At 45.1% G+C, this 17,808-nt stretch overlaps 1 protein-coding gene across 2 annotated transcripts in view; it reads right to left on the reverse strand.

The window, feature by feature from the left end:
* Nucleotides 1-738: 738 nt before the first annotated feature.
* Socs7 (suppressor of cytokine signaling 7) overlaps nucleotides 739-17,808 on the reverse strand; it is a 37,146-nt gene continuing 20,076 nt past the window's right edge. For both annotated transcript variants that reach the window (XM_070028200.1, XM_070028199.1), the window contains 4 exons: nucleotides 16,124-16,252; nucleotides 10,032-10,167; nucleotides 9,021-9,170; nucleotides 739-6,628 (listed from right to left, as the gene is read on the reverse strand). In XM_070028200.1, the coding sequence (XP_069884301.1) occupies nucleotides 9,050-9,170; nucleotides 10,032-10,167; nucleotides 16,124-16,252 (386 nt within the window). In that variant the 3' untranslated portion in view covers nucleotides 739-6,628; nucleotides 9,021-9,049. The remainder of the gene's footprint in view (nucleotides 6,629-9,020; nucleotides 9,171-10,031; nucleotides 10,168-16,123; nucleotides 16,253-17,808) is intronic.

Below are 17,808 nucleotides of genomic sequence, written 5' to 3' on the forward strand. Positions count from 1 at the left end.
GAAATGACTTCCTAGACATGGAAGTCATCTTATTTGGTGTGCTTCCCTATTCTCTGCAGAGAATTTCCCCAAAAGGCACAAAGGTAGTCCATAGCCTCCTATAGGGTGAATTTGTAGAGAGATTGGGTGAGAAAGTGAAGCCAGGAGATCTGAGTGGGTCCAGGAACAAACTGGTGGTAAGTGAAAGGAACATAGCAGGTATTCTCTCCAAACGGCTCAAGAGGTAATGGATAGAAAGGCAGTAGGAAGGAAGAACTGGGCATGATGATTGCTGGTGTTTAATCCCAGCACTAGAGCAGTTAAGGCGGGATTACAAATTCTAGGCCAGTCTGGACTACATGGAAACTCCCTATATAGGCTCAAACAAACAAGTCAACTCCAAAATGGTAGCTGGAGAGATACATAGATGAAATGTATAAGAAATCTTGACTACCCACCATGGGATAACCACTGCCCAAACATGGGAAAATACAAAATCTTGTAGGCAGAGCCTACACCACTGCTCACCAAGGCAAGAAGCACCCAGAGGCTCTCTGGAATCTCTTGCACTTCCTGGGGAAGACCAAAGAGCCTTAAACAATGGCCATAAGCCTCAGGGGTTTTCCAACACCTCTACAGTGACCAGCTCAGCATCGGGTGTGTCCGAGCTACTAACACCACACCCTCCCATGCCGAGACAGGTGAGGAGGCAGAAGATGGGAGAGAGATTGAAAAACCACAAACTCCAATGGGATGAAATGATTTCTAAACATTTTTATTTCAAATCTCTTTTCACCCCTCCCCAAAAAGACATGGGTCGGTACAGCAATCATAAAAAGGAGATACAAACACAAGAGTCAAAGGTCTCCCGCACTGACACTTACAAAAACCTGGGAATTGTACATGGGATTTCCAAACAGGACCTGCAGCAGCTACTAATGTCCCTTTACAAGAGTCAAACATGCCTATTAATACAGTATATACAGACACCCCATTCTGGAACTAGTCTACAGGGACATCCCAATGCCCACCCCTCTATACCCAGAAAAATACCAAAACACACCCAAAGTGCATTTGTTTTGTTTATATCAAAACATCTTTCCCTCTCCCTAGCCCTCCCTCAGGCCCTCCCCCCCCCCATTTAAGATTGGCCTGCAAGTCTATTTTAACCATTTAGTCATTTTTTATAGTTTATGAAAATAAATTATACAGCAACTATTTTAATAAATTAAGCACAAAAGGGGAGAGGGAAAGGACAACTAAATGGGAAGACAAAAGCCAGGCCACGCTTTGGCTTGGAGGGCAGGGGTGGCTAATTGGGACAGGGTGGTTGCAGGGAGTGAGGCTCCCCTTCTAGTGAACTGGCAACCACACTGAAGCCAGAATGACACCCTTCATCATGGACTTCCTTAAAAACAACCAAAATGTACAGCAGTGGCTGTGCCATGGCAGCACCGCTTTGGGCACCCCAACAACTGGCCTGCCCACAGGGTGGTGCCCGGATCCTGCCTGTCCTATGAAGCACCAGGGATGGAGTGGTCAGACCAGCCTGCCACTCCATCGGAGCTGGTTAGGGAACTGTGGACACAGCCGAGTGTGGCTGTGTACAGGTACATGATTAGCCCGGATGGGTTCTAATGAATAGTGTCCTGTTTTCTTTATGTTTTGTCTCCAGGAGCAACTACAATCGCAGTCCAGCTGCGACCTGATGTAGGTGTCTTCTCGCCATGGTTGGCTGCTTTTGCCGGCCCCTTTATGCCTCCTGGCATGGAGGAGTAGGAGAGGGGAAGGGAGCACTTCTAGGAACCCTCTAAAACCTGCTGAATGAAATGGGAGTGAAGGCATGTCACAAACTCAGCATGCAGGGCTGGCTTCCTGGGAGGTAGATGAGAGTGGGAAGGAATGGGAAAGGTGCAGAGAGGGCAGGAAAGGAGACAGGAAGAACTAGGTGATCCCCCCTACCCCAATACACCCCATGCCCCAAAAAGCAATGAAAAGGACAAAGATGACATGAAATCTGCTGTAAGAAAGGTCTCTTCCTCTGGCAGATTAGAGAATCCATATTGTAAATGCAACTCATTCCTCTGTTTCTGAACTGCAGTACCTGAGTCCCCAGTGCCTGTCTCTGTGATTCAACCCATCTCATTTCTCCAAAAACGTTTCCATTTGCTCGAGGCCTCCTGTCATTCTGTGCTGAGCATGAGGGCTCCAATGTCAAAACAGGATACATACTGGGACTTGTGGACTTCTGTGGCCCCATAATCCTACAGCTATCATAGTATAATAGGGCATATTTTTTTTCTTTTTCTTTTTTCTTTTTTTTTTAATAAAAAAGGTTTTACTCCCCAGGAGCAAATAAATCATTTTGAACTACTGATAAACACTGCTGCAGTGAAAAAGAAAGATGGCTACATGTATGCAATAGCACAAATTCAGTGTAAAGACAGCTGTGTTGACGACTAGAGATAAAACCCACTTATCCATCTCTCCCTTTCCCACAAACCAAACCAAGAGGATTCCCATAGGGAAAATGTCTAACTCAAAAGCTCTTCCCCTACACATGGGGGCCATGTCATTCTCTTTAAGTGGAAAACAAATTCCAGTCCCCCACCAGTGGAGATGCTCTCAATACTCCAACTAGACACAAGACTTCTGCAAATGAAGACACATATACTCATTCACTCACCACACACAGACTTGCAGACCTTTCCAGTAGTCAGAGCTACATCCTAGTGCCTGGTCCTCTAACCTCTGGGCTCAAAATGAAGGGAGAGACAGCAAAGAGGAGAAAAATCTCACTTTGGGGGAGAAACCTCATTCTATCCCCAGTTCCTTCTGGATGGGAACTTCAAGCAGACTGTACTCTGCTGGGAGCCCAGTAGAAAAGGTTGGCTCTATTCCAGTCTCACACGCCTGGACCTGGGAGTTCTGACTGTCTCCACTCCCCAATCCTTCCAGATGAATCCTGGAGAGGATATGCTATCTCCATATCATTTCCAACCACACAATCAGCCCAAATGAAAAGAAGGAAAGTAAGGAGAAGAATCCAAGAAGCTCCCTGTCATCTTTCTTCTCAGGAGGTTGATACTGCCATCCATGTTCTCTTTTATCTTGGCATAGGTAGGAGACCAGGCCAAGGTCATCATAAGTGATCCCCAAATTATTTCAAGGACCAGCTGTCACTCATTTATCTAGTTCCCCACACCAAAGCCCCCACCCTGTTACTCCTGTGCTCTACATATAATACAAGCATTTCAAGTAACAGCAGGTTGCAGCAGTAGTTGACATTAGCTCACATTGGTACATACCAAGCTGAGCAATACAGTAGATCAGTCATAAACAAGTAAAGGACCTGAGAGTACTGACACTCCCCACCCACAACAGAGAAACCAACAATGGGTCTCTAGAAGTAAGAGCCTTTCCCAGTTCATGACTTTTAGCATAAAAGTAGAGAGGAATGAGTACACTGCACACTGCATTTCCACTGGCATGCTCAGCCCTGGACAAGTGCTAACCACCAGCCCTGCTCCTACTTTCCTCTGCCCTACTGACTCTAGCCAACCTGCACTTTAGTCAACAGTCTCAGTCCCCTTCTCTCCACTGCTTATCTAACTTGTTCTATACAAGGCCACGCCCATCTGCACCAAACACTCATACCTGATGGAGATTGTGATGCCCTTTGCAGTGTATTCAACTAAGGAAGGGTCAGGCCAGTCTAAGCTGTGAGAAAAGCAGATAGACCACATATGTGTAAACAGTCTTCCCCAGGAACTGGTGGGGGAGAGAGAGACAGGCAGTTGGGACATGCCTCTGCAAGCCAGTTTGGTTTTGTTCCTGAGTGGATGAATTCTCTACTGCAAACCTCAGTACCACAAAGGTACTCACTGTTGACTACTATCATCTCCTTCAGAGTTTGAGCAGATAAAGGTCAATAGTGAGGGGCTGGGCCATTGATAGTCACTTGGCTGATTTCTGGCTTTGGCCTCCACCTACCAGATACTTTTAACTTTTAGACCTGCCTCATGCCTGAGAAGCTTCCGTCTAGACCACTGCACTGATCAGATTTTGTAATGATGGTGCTCTGAAAGAACAGTATACGGCTCAGCACACACCATGCAGATTTCTGCTTCATTGCTTTTGTTCTGTATTTCTCTTCTTATGCTTCCCCTGCCTACAACCCAAAGCCTCACTGCTGCAGCACTCTCCCAGACCATCTGGTCTTCCCTGATCTCACCCACTCTAAATGTCTTTAAAGACAGGCCTTGATTCTCTGCTACAATGAGTCATTCTCCAATTACATCATGAGCAGCAGTGACTTGAAAGTTCCCTCAGTCCAGGGAACATGTTTACTAACTAGCCCTCAGCCATGAAAACACACTAAAAAAATAATTTTTAAATTATGAGTAGCTAAAATGGGGGGGGTGGGTGGGATGAAATTACAGGTAGTCTGCATATTAGCCACTCAAAGACCTCACTGGGTTTCATACCTCAGGCTCTATGGTAGGGTAACACTTTCTGCAAAATGGCAAACAACTTACACTCACCAGAGGCAAGACTCACAGGTTAAGCCAAGCTTTGGATCACTGTGTGTGTGTGTGTGTGTGTGTGTGTGTGTGTGTGTGTGTGTGTGTGTGTGTGTGTGTGTGTGTGTGTGTGTGTGTGTGTGTGTGTGTGTGTGTGTGTGTGTGTGTGTGTGTGTGTGTGTGTGTGTGTGTGTGTGTGTGTGTGTGTGTGTGTGTGTGTGTGTACTGGGGCTTGCACTCAGGGCCTCGTGCTCTTTGCTTGGCTTTTTTGTTCAAAGCTGATGCTCTACCACTTGTGAGTCATACCTTTACTTCTAGCTTTTTGCTGGTTAACTGGAGATAAGAGTCTCATGAACTTTCCGGCCAAGGCTGGCTTGTAACTGTGATTTTCAGATCTCAGCCACTTGAGTAGCTAGGATTACAGCCAAGAGCCATCGACACCTGGCTGGATCACAATTTTATACAACTGGTATTGAAACCCAAGAAAGGAGAGGTACCGTAGGATATTGTGGCTGGGTTTATGCTGCAAAACACATCTTGTGGGTCATCTCTTTATAGTAATAATGCATATTTCCTCTCTGTTCAGCTACAAGGAAGAAAACTAATCCTTCCAGGCAAGGCTTCCAGATGAGGCAATCCTATAAAACAACCAAGACACAGGGACCTTGCCCCCAAACTGACAGTATTATTTGTCTCCTGATCTGAGGCAGACACAGCATAGACATCCAAAAGACAGTCACATAGAACACAATGTAGAAGAGTAATAAAGACCCAACAGCTCAGCTGTCACATTTTAACAGCAAACCTCTCCCATAGAGAGTAACTATGAGAAAGCAAACTCACAATATTGTATGATTGGCAATGGCTGGCTGCAGGCATAATTAAAGATCACTGAAAAACACTTGAGTTTTTATCCTCCCTTTTTCATGTCCAGTTGTGAAACAAGCCATCTGACAGAACTTCCCACTGAAAGGAGGGCAACAGGATCTGACTCAGGAAATGTCTTGGTTGCTAGGATGAACATAAAAATAAAGAAGCCATTGCTATCTCTAGAACAACAGATAAACCCAAAAACCCGAGGTGATGCTCTTCCTCTGCACTAAGGAAATCTCATTAAGGCTGAGACACTGGGCTTCCTCTAGGAAGAGCACAATACTGTTTCTCACCTTCTTCTACATTCCCTTTCACTAACAGATAGATGGAGGCAACAAGGACGCTTAAACCATGGCCCCTGTTTGTCATGAAGCTACCGGAAGCATGTTCCATTAACCTCAGCATCCCAGATTGGAGCTCTGTACTGCTCAGGTGATGGAGCAGCCTCACCAGCTGGTAGAAGCAATAGCAGTGGAGGCAACAGGATGTTACCAGACTGAAACGAAATGGACAGTATCTCAGGGGAAAAGGGCTAAGGGTAAAAGGAAAATGGTGGTAACTTCAGGTGACAGAGCTTAAAGAATGAAGTAAAACAGAATGAAGACATATTCTGAAATCAAGTTCCCAACCCTTAAAAGGGAGGCTATGAGGAGTCACTACTTCCTCTAGCTAAGTATTTGCCAGTCTAACAATCTTCCTGCCGAGCACCACCCTCCTTTCTCCCATTCCTACTGACTCTTGGCAATGAGGAGCTGATTCTCCTTCCTGCAGAAACTTCCAGTTCCACTTTGCCCTTCTCTGACTCCTTGCCCTTCCTCAAGATCCACGGTGAGGACTCATATTTTTTGTTACTAGCTGAACTAGACTCCTCTACTCCCAACCCTTTGGACCTGATCTTCCTTTATACTACTTTCAGTCCAATGGGCACAAAGCTTAGCTGCCTTCAAAGTGAGTTTTCCATTCTGAGAAATGGAAAAATAAAAAACAAAACTTATTGAAAAAAAAAAACAAAAATAAAAACAGTGTTGAGACTTCTTCCAGTTTTTCAAGGAGCTTATCTAGTTCTGGGGTACCATGGGGTATGCAAAATGCTGGAGCCCCACTCAGAGTATGGCTGTGTGCTTCTTCCAAGCCCCAGGGCTACAGGGGAAACAAAGTCTGCACAGAGACTCCCAATTCTTCATATTCTCTCTTGTTTTTCCTAGTTCTTCTTTACATTTGGCTCTTCAAACTGGAGCTTGGCAATCATATGCCTAGGTAAAACACAGAAGGAAGAAGTTAGGATAGTTTGGTTCAACAGTATACAACCAAAATGGAGTGACAGAACAAACTAGCTGCTGGAGATTGGAGAAGTAAAGCTGAAAAGGAGAATAGAGCTTAGACAGCCAGATGCTTGTGCAAATATCACAGCTGGCTGGGTTAATGGAGATGACTTCTGTGTCAAGCATATTATTGAGTGCCAAAATGAGGTTCTGAAATAAATGAGGAAATATATCCTATAACATTACTCATATTCTCTATTCTCTTACCTTTTAGTTTACTACCACCCACTTTCCCTTACTTTTTCCTCTGACCCACTTGGTCTAGAGGCTAAAAAGAAAACTAAGACAGGAAGTGGTATATTTTTCAAAGACAGTTATTTTTCAGATAAGGTCTCTTATTTTTGCCTAGAGCTATTCGCAGACCCCAGTCTTCCAACTTATGTCTCTTGTATAGCTGGAATCACAGCTGTGAACACCACCACCTAGCTTGTTAGTTGAGATGAAGTTCTCACTAACTTTTTGCCTAAACACATTCCACATTTTCTTTCTGTATTTTTTTTTTCCCGGTTATGGTGCTTGAACTTTGGGCTTAGGCGCTGTCCCTTTGCTCTTCAGCTCAAGGCAAGCACTCTACCGCTTGAGCTACAGTGCCACTTCTGGTTTTCTAGTGGTTTATTGGAGATAAGAGTCTTACGGACTTTCCTGCCTGGGCTGGCTTTGAACCGTGATCCTCAGATCTCAGGCTCTTGTGTAGCTAGGATTACAGACGTGAGCCACCAGGGCCCAGCTCCTTTTTTTTTTTGGTCAGTTGTGGGGCTTGAACTCAGGGCTTGGGTGCTGTCCCTGGGCTTTTGTGTTCAAGGCTAGTGCGCTAACACTTTGAGCTATAGCACTACTTCCAGTTTTCTGGTGGTTAATTGGAGACAAAAGTCTCACAGACCTTCTTACCTGGGCTGGCTTTGAACCATGATTCTCAGATCTCAGCTTCTTCAGTAGCTAGAATTATGAGCATGAGCCACCAGCACCTGGCTACTTGGACATTTTAAAGTATTTCCTGTCCCCACCCCTCCCCTCCTTTTCTTCTTTTAGTGGTAATGGGACTTGAACTCAGGGATTTGCATTTGCTGGGCAAGTGTTGATCCCCTGAACCATGACCCCAGCCTTCTTTCATTCTTTCCTCCTTGCCTCCTCTCTCCTTCTCTCTTTTTCTTTGTGCTGGGCCTGGGACTTGAACTCAGGGACTAGATAGGTGCTATCTCTGAGTATTTTTGTTCAAAGCTAGTGCTCTACCATTTGAGCCACAGCTCTACTTCTAGCTTTTCTTCTTCTTTTTCCCCTACTTAGAGATAAGAGTCTCACAGACTTTCCTGCCTAGGCTGGCTTCAAACCACAGTACTCAGATCTCAGTCTCCTGAGTAGCTAGGATTACAGGCATGATCCACTGGCACCTGGCTTTATGTTTTTTGGGTATATGTATTTTTTTTGTCAGTTGTGGGGTTTCAACTAAGGCCTGGATGCTGTCCCTGAGCCTCTTTGTGTTCAAGGCTAGTGCTCTACCACTTGAGTAACAGTGCTACTTCTGGGTCTGAAGTGGTTAATTGTAGATAAGAGTCTCATGGGCTGGCGTTGAACCATGATCCTTAGATCTCAGCTTCCTAAGTAGCTAGGATTACAAGCACCCAGCTCTTTTTTTTTTTTTTTTGGGTTCCGGTCATGGGGCCTGAACTCTGGGTGCTGTCCCTCAGCTCTTCAGCTCAAGGCTAGCGCTCTACCACTAGAGCCACAGCGCCACTTCCGGCTTTTTTCTTTTTGCTTATGTGGTGCTGAGGAATCGAACCCAGGGCCTCAGGCATGCAAGGCAAGCGCTCTACCACTGAGCCACCTTCCCAGCCCCCCCCAGCTCCTTTTTTAAAGCCTATATATAATTCAGTCTGGGAGCTGGGAATGTAGCTTAGTGGTAGCGTGTTATCTAGCATGCATGAAGCCCTGGGTTTGATTCCTCAGTACCACATAAACAGAAAAAGCCAGAAGTAGTGCTGTGGCTCAAGTGGTAAAGTGCTAGCCTTGAGCAAGAGAAGCTCAGAGACAGTGTCCAGGTCTCAAGATCAAGTCCCAGGACTGGCAAAAAAAAAAAAAAAAAAAAAAAATCTAGTCTGGCTTTGAATCAGTAATCCTCCTGTTTCAGTGCTAAGATAATAGTCATGCACCATGCCCAGCCTAAGTATTCTTGTCTGACTTTCTTCTAAACAGAGTACATACTCCTTGGTGAGTCCAGATGCCTGGATTGGGGGTACACATGGGGAATTGTGGGGAGGCATGATGCTCAACACATGATGAAAACTGCCCAGTACATAGGCTGGGCAGGGAAGCAAAGAGTCCTTACCCTTGGTGGTGACCAACAGGAGGCCCTCGCTACGTGGAGGGCTCTACCTCTTGCTTCTGTTTGGAAATGAGCTGCGCTTCCTTAAGAGACAGGTATACCTCTTCCTGAGGATCATAGTAGTAGAACTTTCGGATATAAGATATCAGAGGTCTGTGAAAAATAAGGAGACACATAAAGGATAAAATTATAAGACATACTCTTTTTTTTTTTTTGAGTCATGGGACTTGAATTCTGGGCCTGGGCATTTGAGCCACAGTGCTACTTCCTGGTTTTCTGGTGGTTAATTGGAAAGTCTTATGGACTTTCCTGCCCAGGCTGGCTTGGATCTGCAATCCTCTAATCTCACCTCCCAAGTAGCTAGGATTACAGGCATGTACCATCGGTGCTCAGGCAAAATATACTATACTCGGTTTTTTTGTTTTGTTTTGTTTTGTCGGTCGTGGGGCTTGAACTCTGGGTTTGGGTGCTGTCCCTGTGCTCTTCAGCTCAAGGCAAGTGCTCTACTGCTTGAGCCACAGCACCACTTCCAGTTTTCTAGTGGTTTATTGGAGATGAGTCTCATGGACTTTCCTGCCCGGGCTGTCTTTAAACTGTGATCCTCAGATCTCAGCCTCCTGAGTAGCTAGGATTATAGGCGTGAGCTACCAGCGCCTGGCTACTCCTTTGTTTAGCTCTTCTTTCTTCTTCATTCCTCTATGACTAATATAATACCAAGGACTTTCTGTCAACCTAACAAAATTCCTGCCTTCTCCTTCATTACAGTTTTGTCTCTCTCTCTCTCTTACCACTCCTACTCTGCTCTCCATGGGGCCCATAAAAAAGGCTGATAAACTCTCTTTCTCCATTTTCAGCTTCACTGTGACAGTTCTAGAGTTAAGACACACGAAAAATGAAAGTATACTGCCTGTGAATACTTTAGGCCAGCCTCTGCCTGTGTGGGCAGCTTGCAGGACTCATTGCTATATGTAATCCACCCCAGTTCCTTCCCCAATCTAAACAACCCCACTGTACTTAGGCAGTGGGAGATCCGGGATGTGATCTATTCGGACGAGCTGTCGGATCCGGAATCTGCAAAGGTGCTGCAGGGATTTGACATTGCTGAATCGGGACACTGGATAGAGCAGCTGAACTGGAGTTGGCGGCAGTCCTTCAAGAATGAAAACAAAGAATATTCAGAGGGAACGATGAAGCGAACTACAACTTCCTTATGAATAGAGTTCAGGGAGAGGTAATAGGGCTTCTTTATATATACATTCTGTATAAGTCTTTCCACAAAGGGCTCATTTTCCACTTGCAAAATAATTACTACAACATTTCACACTCAAGGAACTTGTTCTCCTCTACTGATGGCTTCCTCAGATCAATTAGAACCCAGGGCCCAATGCATGCCAGGCAGATGCTCTACCACCTTAGCAATGGACCAACCCAACATCATCATTCTTAGCTAAGAATCTTGCTCCTCAGAAGAGCCCAGTGTGAAACGCCTAGCTAGAGGGTTTGCTTGGGGCCAATGGCCAATCCCAGGCTTGAAGCTTTCAGGGAAAGGCAAGAATTAAAAATCTCCCTGTTGGGTCTGAAGAGGATGAAGGTAAAGGAGGAGGTGGGCAAATGGTGAGTAAACACAGTCATAACAATACTCAATGTATATATGTGAAACTTGAGAGAATGGGTGAGGCTGGGTTAGATGCAGGGAGACAGGGAAGGGGTGACATTGATCAAGATGCTTATACAGGGTTAAGAGATTTATCTCAGTAGAAGAGTACTTGCCTAGCAAGTACTGAATTTAGTTCTCAGAATCAGGGGTAAAAGAAAAGAATCTAGGAGTAATTCTAGTTTGCAAACATTCAGAAGTGAATCTCACATAATTGCCATATAGGCAACTATAGCCATGCAGCCAGAGCAAGGAGGGGAGCACAATGTATGGCACAATTCTGTGTCCCTAAGAAAGGACAAAACACTTCTCCGGCAGGCACCAGAGATTGATCACAAATCTCTAAGATGGGTCCTGGCTCCTTTCACAAATATCCATGAAATTACTTCTTCTGAGTATATCTTTCATCTTAGCAGCAATTTTATGTGTGCTCTTCTATGGAATCATACAATATAAAGCAATGAAAGACAGTTTTTGCCCTGGAATACTGGGCAGTCAGATATAGAGGATGAAATAGCAGCAAACGCTACCTAGAGTCCTAGGTAGTCCTATCCGGTTCTTCTATACCTTAGAAACCACTGAGAAAAAAGTAACATATCTGGTGTTTACTCTTTATTTTTCTTTGGTCATGGGGCTTGATCTCAGGTCTTGGGCATTGACCTTGAGTTCCTTTTGCTCCAAGGATAGTGTTCTAACACTTTGAGCTACAGCTCCACTTCCAACTTTCTGGTGGTTAATTAGAGGTAAAGAGTCTCACAGACTTCTGCCAAGGCTGGCTTTGAACCATGATCCTTACTCAGCCTCTTGAGTAGCTAGGATTACAGGTGTGAGCCACCAGCACTTGTCTTACTGTTTACTCTTTGTTTTTTGCTTTTTGGGTCTGGTCGTGGGGCCTGAACTCTGGGCCTGGGCGCTGTCCCTCAACTCTTCAGCTCAAGGTTAGCACTCTACCACTTGGGCCACAGCGCCACTTTTGGCTTTTTGCTTTTTGCTTATGTAGTACTGAGGAATCGAACCCAGGGCCTCATGCATGCAAGGCAAGCGCTCTACCACTGAGCCATCTTCCCAGCCCTTGTTTACTCTTTTGTCAGAATTATCTTAAAACTTTTACATAAATTATTTTCTGCATTTTTTAAAACAACCCAACAAAATCACATACTATTGTCACCTTCATTTTGCTGATGAGGAAACTGAGGCAGACTAGTGTAACTAGTAGGAATAGGGATGGCACTCAGGTGTTTTGACTCCAGAACTGACAATTCATACATTTTCTCCTTGGCAGTGCTGGCTTTGAACTCAGGGACTTGTACTTGAGGGCTAGTGCTCTATCACTTGAGCCCTAGAAACTACACTTTTGTGTGTGTGTGTGTAGAGCTCAAATTGTGTGTGTGTGGGGGGAGAGCCTGGGCACTCTTCATGAGTTCTTCTGCTCAAGGCTAGCGCTCTACCACTTTGAGCCACAGCATCACTTCCAGTATTCTGGCGGTTAATTGGAGATGAGAGTCTCACAGACTTTCTTGACCCTGCTGACTTATAATCATGACCCTCAGATTTCAGTCTCTTGAGTAGTTAGGATTACAGGTGTGAGCCACCAGCACCTGGCTAGAAATACTTTTCAGCTCTACAACATATATTATTGGTTCCCAGCTGGGAATGATTTTGGCATCTGAGAATATCTGAAGGAATAATTTTGACTATCACAACCTGGGGAAGAATGCAACTCTACTCAATAGAAGTCAATGATGCTGCTAAATGTCCTCCAGTCCTCTAGCACAGGATAGCTCTCTGTAACAAAACTGTTCAGCCTAAAATGTCAAGGTACCAAGGGCCGCAAGTTGAGAAACCCTAGTACCTAAAATAGGGAAGGAATGTCATAGAGTGAGTAATTATAAGCTTAATGATGGTTACAAAAGATGAAGTTATTTTCTCAAAGAGTTGTCCAACCAGGCACTGGCAGCTCATGCCTGTAATTGTGGCTACTCAGGAGGGTGAGAATGAGGTTTGAAGCTCCCACTTGGCCAAAAAAGTCTGTAAGTTTGTTATCTCCAATTAACTACCAAAAAGCCAGAAATGGAGTTATGGCTCAAATGATAAAGCATTAGACTTGAGTGAAAAAGCTCAATGCCCAGGCCCTGAGTACAAGTCTCAATACCAGCAAAAAAAAATCCAATTTAAAGTGTGATTTTTTTGTGGGGGGGCTGGAGGGGTGTCAGTCGTGGGGCTTGAACTCAGGCTTGGGCATTGCCCCTGAGCTCTTTTGCTCAAGGATAGTGCTCTACCACTTTGAGCCACAGCACTACTTCCAGTTTTCTGGTAGTTAACTGGAAATAAGAGTCTTTCAGACTTCCCTGCCCAGGCTAGTTTTAAACCATGATCCTATTAGATCTCAGCCTCCTGAGTAGCTAGGATTACAGGCATAAACAACCAGTGCCTGACTCTCTCTCTTTTTTGTGCCAGTCCTGGGGCTTAAACTCAGGGCCTGGGTGCTATCCCTGAGCTTTTTTGCTCAAGACTGGTGCTCTACCACAGCTCCACTTCTCATTTTTCAGAGATTAATTAGAGATAAGAATCTCACAGGGGCTGGGAAGGTGGCTCAATGGTAGAGTGCTTGCCTCCCATGCATGAGGCCCTAGGTTGAATTCCTCAGCAACACATAAGCAGAAAAAGCTGAAAATAGTGCTGTGGATCAAGTGGTAGAGCACTAGCCTCGAGCTGAAGACCTGGGGGACAGTGCCCAGGCCGAGTTCAGACCCCACAACAGACACACAAAAAAAAAAGTCTCACAGGGGCTGGGAAGGTGGCTCAGTGGTAGAGTGCTTGCCTTGCATGACTGAGGCCCTGGGTTCGATTCCCAGCACCACATAAGCAAAAAGAAAAAAAGCCGGAAGTGGCGCTATGGCTCAAGTGGTAGAGCGCTAGCCTTGAGCTGAAGAGCTGAGGGACAGCGCCCAGGCCCAGAGTTCAGGCCCCACGACCGGACCCAAAAAAAAAAGAAGTCTCACAGACTTTCTTTCCCAGGATGGCTTCAAACTGTAATCCTCAGATCTTAGCCTCCTGAGTAGCTAGGATTACAGGCATGAGCCACTGATGCCTGGCCTAAAATTCTCATTTTAAGTTATTGGTTTCCTACAAATATCTAGTGCTTGTCAGTTTTCTTTTCTCAGGGCTAGAAAAGCAGATTCTGGGAATGGGAAGGTGGCTCAGTGGTAGAGTGCTTGCCTCACATACATGAGGCTATGGGTTGGATTCCTCAGCACCGCATAAGCAGAAATAGCTGGAAGTGGTGCTGTAGCTCTAGTGGTAGGGCCCTAGCCTTGAGCTGAAGAGCTGAGGGACAGCGCCCAGGCCCAGAGTTCAGGCCCCACGACCGACAAACAAAACAAAACAAAAAACTAATAGAGATGGCAAGTTTAGCACAATATGGGCAACCCTACAACAGATACAACAGATACCTCCTAAGAGAGAATGAATCTGGCCTCCTAGACATTTACTCACCATTGCCTTTTTGGTGAACACCTCACACACCTTTCTGCTTCTTAGAAAATGACCTGAGATGTTTTGGGGGTTTTGTTGGTGGTGGTGGTGGTGGTGGTGGTGGTGTTTTTGCCTTTTTTGTTTTTGATGTTTTTCCTTTTGGGAGAGTAACAGGGGTCACAGAAAGGATGAACAAAAGCAATCATGAGGACTGGGAAGTGGCTCAGTGGCAAAGTGCTTGCCTTGCATGCATGAGGCCCTGGGTTTGATTCCTCAGTACCACATAAGCAGAAAAGGCTGAAAGTGGCATTGTGGCTCAAGTAGTAGAACACTAGCCTTGAGCTGAAGAGCTGAGGGACAGTGCCTAGGCCAAGAGTTCAGGCCCATGACTGACCCCGCCCCCCCCTAAAAAGCAATCATGCTATTCAGTATATACAAAGTGAAAAATGACCTATGTAACTTGTGGGCAGAGACAGGAGGGTGAAATTTAGGGAAAATAAAGGAAGAGATAACATTATCCAAAAAAAAGAAATGTACTCATAACTTATGAAATGGTGGCCACTTGTATGACACATCAAAAGTTAACAACATTTTTTTTTTTGGGGGGGGTCCGGTCATGGGGCCTGAACTCTGGGCCTGGGCGCTGTCCCTCAGCTCTTCAGCTAAAGGCTAGCACTCTACCACTTGAGTCACAGCGCCACTTTAGGGTTTTTCCTTTTTTGCTTATGTGGTGCTGAGGAATCAAACCCAGGGCCTCAGGCATGCAAGGCATACGCTCTACCACTGAGCCATCTTCCCAGCCCCCAATTTTTTTTTTTTTTTTTTTAAGAAAATGAACTGAGAACACTCTCATTGTTCTTGCATGCAGTGTTGAGATGCCTGGATCATCAAGAAGACATTGTAGAATTTTAAATGTTTACATGATGCCTGGACATCAGGTGGGAGCTGTTTTCTCAAATTTATTAGAAGCTAAGTATGTTGCAGGATTAACATACAAAGGCAGGAGATTAGCCACTGCACTTTAGGAAGAATGCTTTTTAATTTTATTTTTTTTGGGGGGGGGTCCAGTCGTGGGGCCTGAACATTGGGCCTGGGCACTGTCCCTCAGCTCTTCAGTTCAAGGCTAGCGCTCTACCACTTGAGCCACAGCACCACTTCCAGCTTTTTTTTTCTTTTTGCTTATGTGGTGCTGGGGAATCAAACCCAGGGCCTCATGCATGCAAGGCAAGTGCTCTACCACTGAGTCACCTTCCCAGCCCTAATTTTTTTTTTTGTCAGTTATGGGGCTTGAACTCTGGTCCTGGGCGCTGTCCCTCAGCTCTTCAGCTCAAGGGGAGCGCTCTACCACTTGAGCCACAGCGCCACTTCTGGTTTTCTGGTGGTTTATTGGAGATAGGAGTCTCACGGTCTTTCCTGCCCGGGCTGGCTTTAAACCACAATCCTCAGATCTCAGCCTCCTGAGTAGCTAGGATTATAGGCATGAGCCACCAGTGCCTGGTTTTTAAATTTTTTTTAATTTTTATTTTTTATTGTGATTAAGTGATTACATACATTTCACAAATGTCATAATCTTGTGAGATAGTGATACTTAAAGTCACAAACACATTCTAAACTTCATGGGGCAAATTGTCTTTATTGTGGGGAAGAATGCTTTCTTTTTTTTTGGGGGGGGGGGTCCAGTTGTGGGGCCTAAACTCTGGGCCTGGGCACTGTCCCTCAGCTCTTAAGCTCAAGGCTAGCGCTCTACCACTTGAGCCACAGTGCCACTTCTGGCTTTTTTCTTTTTGCTTATGTGGTGCTGAGGAATCGAACCCAGGGCCTCAGGCATGCAAGGCAAGCGCTCCATCACTGAGCCACCTTCCCAGCCCGGAAGAATGCTTTCTTAACCACTAGGGAAAAAAAGCTTAAGTGTGGCCTTTGGAAGCAGGGAGAATTTTGATACTATACTGGATCATACCAAGTTTACAGACAGCCTTACCTGGAACCCTGGATCTCAAGAAATAGAGAAATTTCCCATTTTTAGAGTGCATGATGGCTCTCTTAATGAACTCAACCACAGACTGACAGCGATCTTCAAACTTGGGATGGCACCATAAGCTGAAGGTTCCTGAAATGTAAAGTTAAGAAGTAAAACTTTTAATATGGACATGGTAGACAGGGTAGCTCATGCCTATAATCTGGCTACTTGGGAGGCTGAGATTGGGAGAATCCAGGTTTAAGGGCAGCCCAGGCAAACATTTCAAGAGATTCCATTTCAAAAGAAGAAGCTGGGGCTGAGAAGGTGGCTCAGTGGTAGAGCACTTGCCTTGCATGCATGAGGTCCTGGGTTCGATTCCCCAGCACCACATAAGCAAAAAGAAAAAAAGCTGGAAGTGGCGCTGTGGCTCAAGTGGTAGAGCGCTAGCCTTGAGCTGAAGAGCTGAGGGACAGAGCCCAGGCCCAGAGTTCAGGCCCCACGACCAGACCCCCCCCCAAAAAAAAAAATCAAAAGAAAAAGTTGGGTCTAGTGGTATAAGTCTGTCTTGCGAGCTACAGGAAAAAGTATAAAATAGGAGGACTGAAGTCCAGGCCTGAGCAAAAAGCAAAACATATCTCAATGTGAAGGTTGGAGATATGGCTCAGTAGTAAAGCACTTGACCAGGAAGTACAAAGCCCTGATTCCCTAAGTTCAAACAATAGTACCACCACAAAGAGTTTTTTTTTTTTTTTTTTTGTCAGTCATGGGTCTTGAACTCTGGGCCTGGGCGCTGTCCTTGAGCTCTTCAGCTCAAAGTGAGTAACTCTACCACTTGAGCCACAGTGCCACTTCAGGTTTTCTGGTAGTAAATTGGAGATAAGAATCTCATAGACATTCCTGCCCAGGTTGGCTTTGAACCAGGATTCTCAGATCTCAGCCTCCTAAGTAGCTAGGATTACAGGTGTGAGCCACCAGCACTCGGCAAGAATTTTTTTAAAACATACTTTTTTTATGGAGGTACTGGGGATTGACCTCAAAGCCTCATATAGATTAAGAATTCTATCACTTAAGCTAAATCCCCAGCCATTTTAATCAATTAATTAATTAATATTTTGAGACAGTCTCCCTTACCTTTGCCTGGGCTGGTTTCAAACTTAAAATCCTCCTGTTTCCAACTGTAGAGAAGCTGCTATTTATAGACATGTGCCATCACACCTTGCTATAAACTTTAGAATGATGAGAAGTGCTGGCTGTGGTGATACACATCTATAATCCCAGCACTTGGGAAGTTAAGGTAGGGTGATTTGGCGTTTAAGGCCAACCTTGGCAACACAATGAGTTCTAGGCCAGTTTAGGCTATATGGAGAGATAATCCAGCACCTCATCCTCCATGGGGGTATAACTTCTAGAATCCTATGTCCCAACATGTGACTACATTGCTATCTTAGGCTCAAGTCTAAAATCCTAGCTATGCAGGAGGCTGAAATCTGAGAATTAAGGTTTGAAGCCAGGAGACAAATCTGAGACTCTTCAATTAATCATCAAAAAGCTAGAACTAGCCAGGCACCAGTGGCTCGTGCCTGTAATCCTAGCTACTCAGGAAGCTAGATCTTAGGATCACGGTTCAAAGTCAGCCTAGGCAGGAAAGTCTGTGAGACTCTTAACTCCAATTAACCACCAGAAAACCAGAAATGGCTCAAGTGGTA

This window comes from Dipodomys merriami, unplaced genomic scaffold (assembly GCF_024711535.1).
Source record: "Dipodomys merriami isolate MVZ:Mamm:240054 unplaced genomic scaffold, mDipMer1.0.p SCAF_19, whole genome shotgun sequence".
In the NCBI taxonomy this organism is placed as follows: Eukaryota; Metazoa; Chordata; class Mammalia; order Rodentia; family Heteromyidae; genus Dipodomys; species Dipodomys merriami.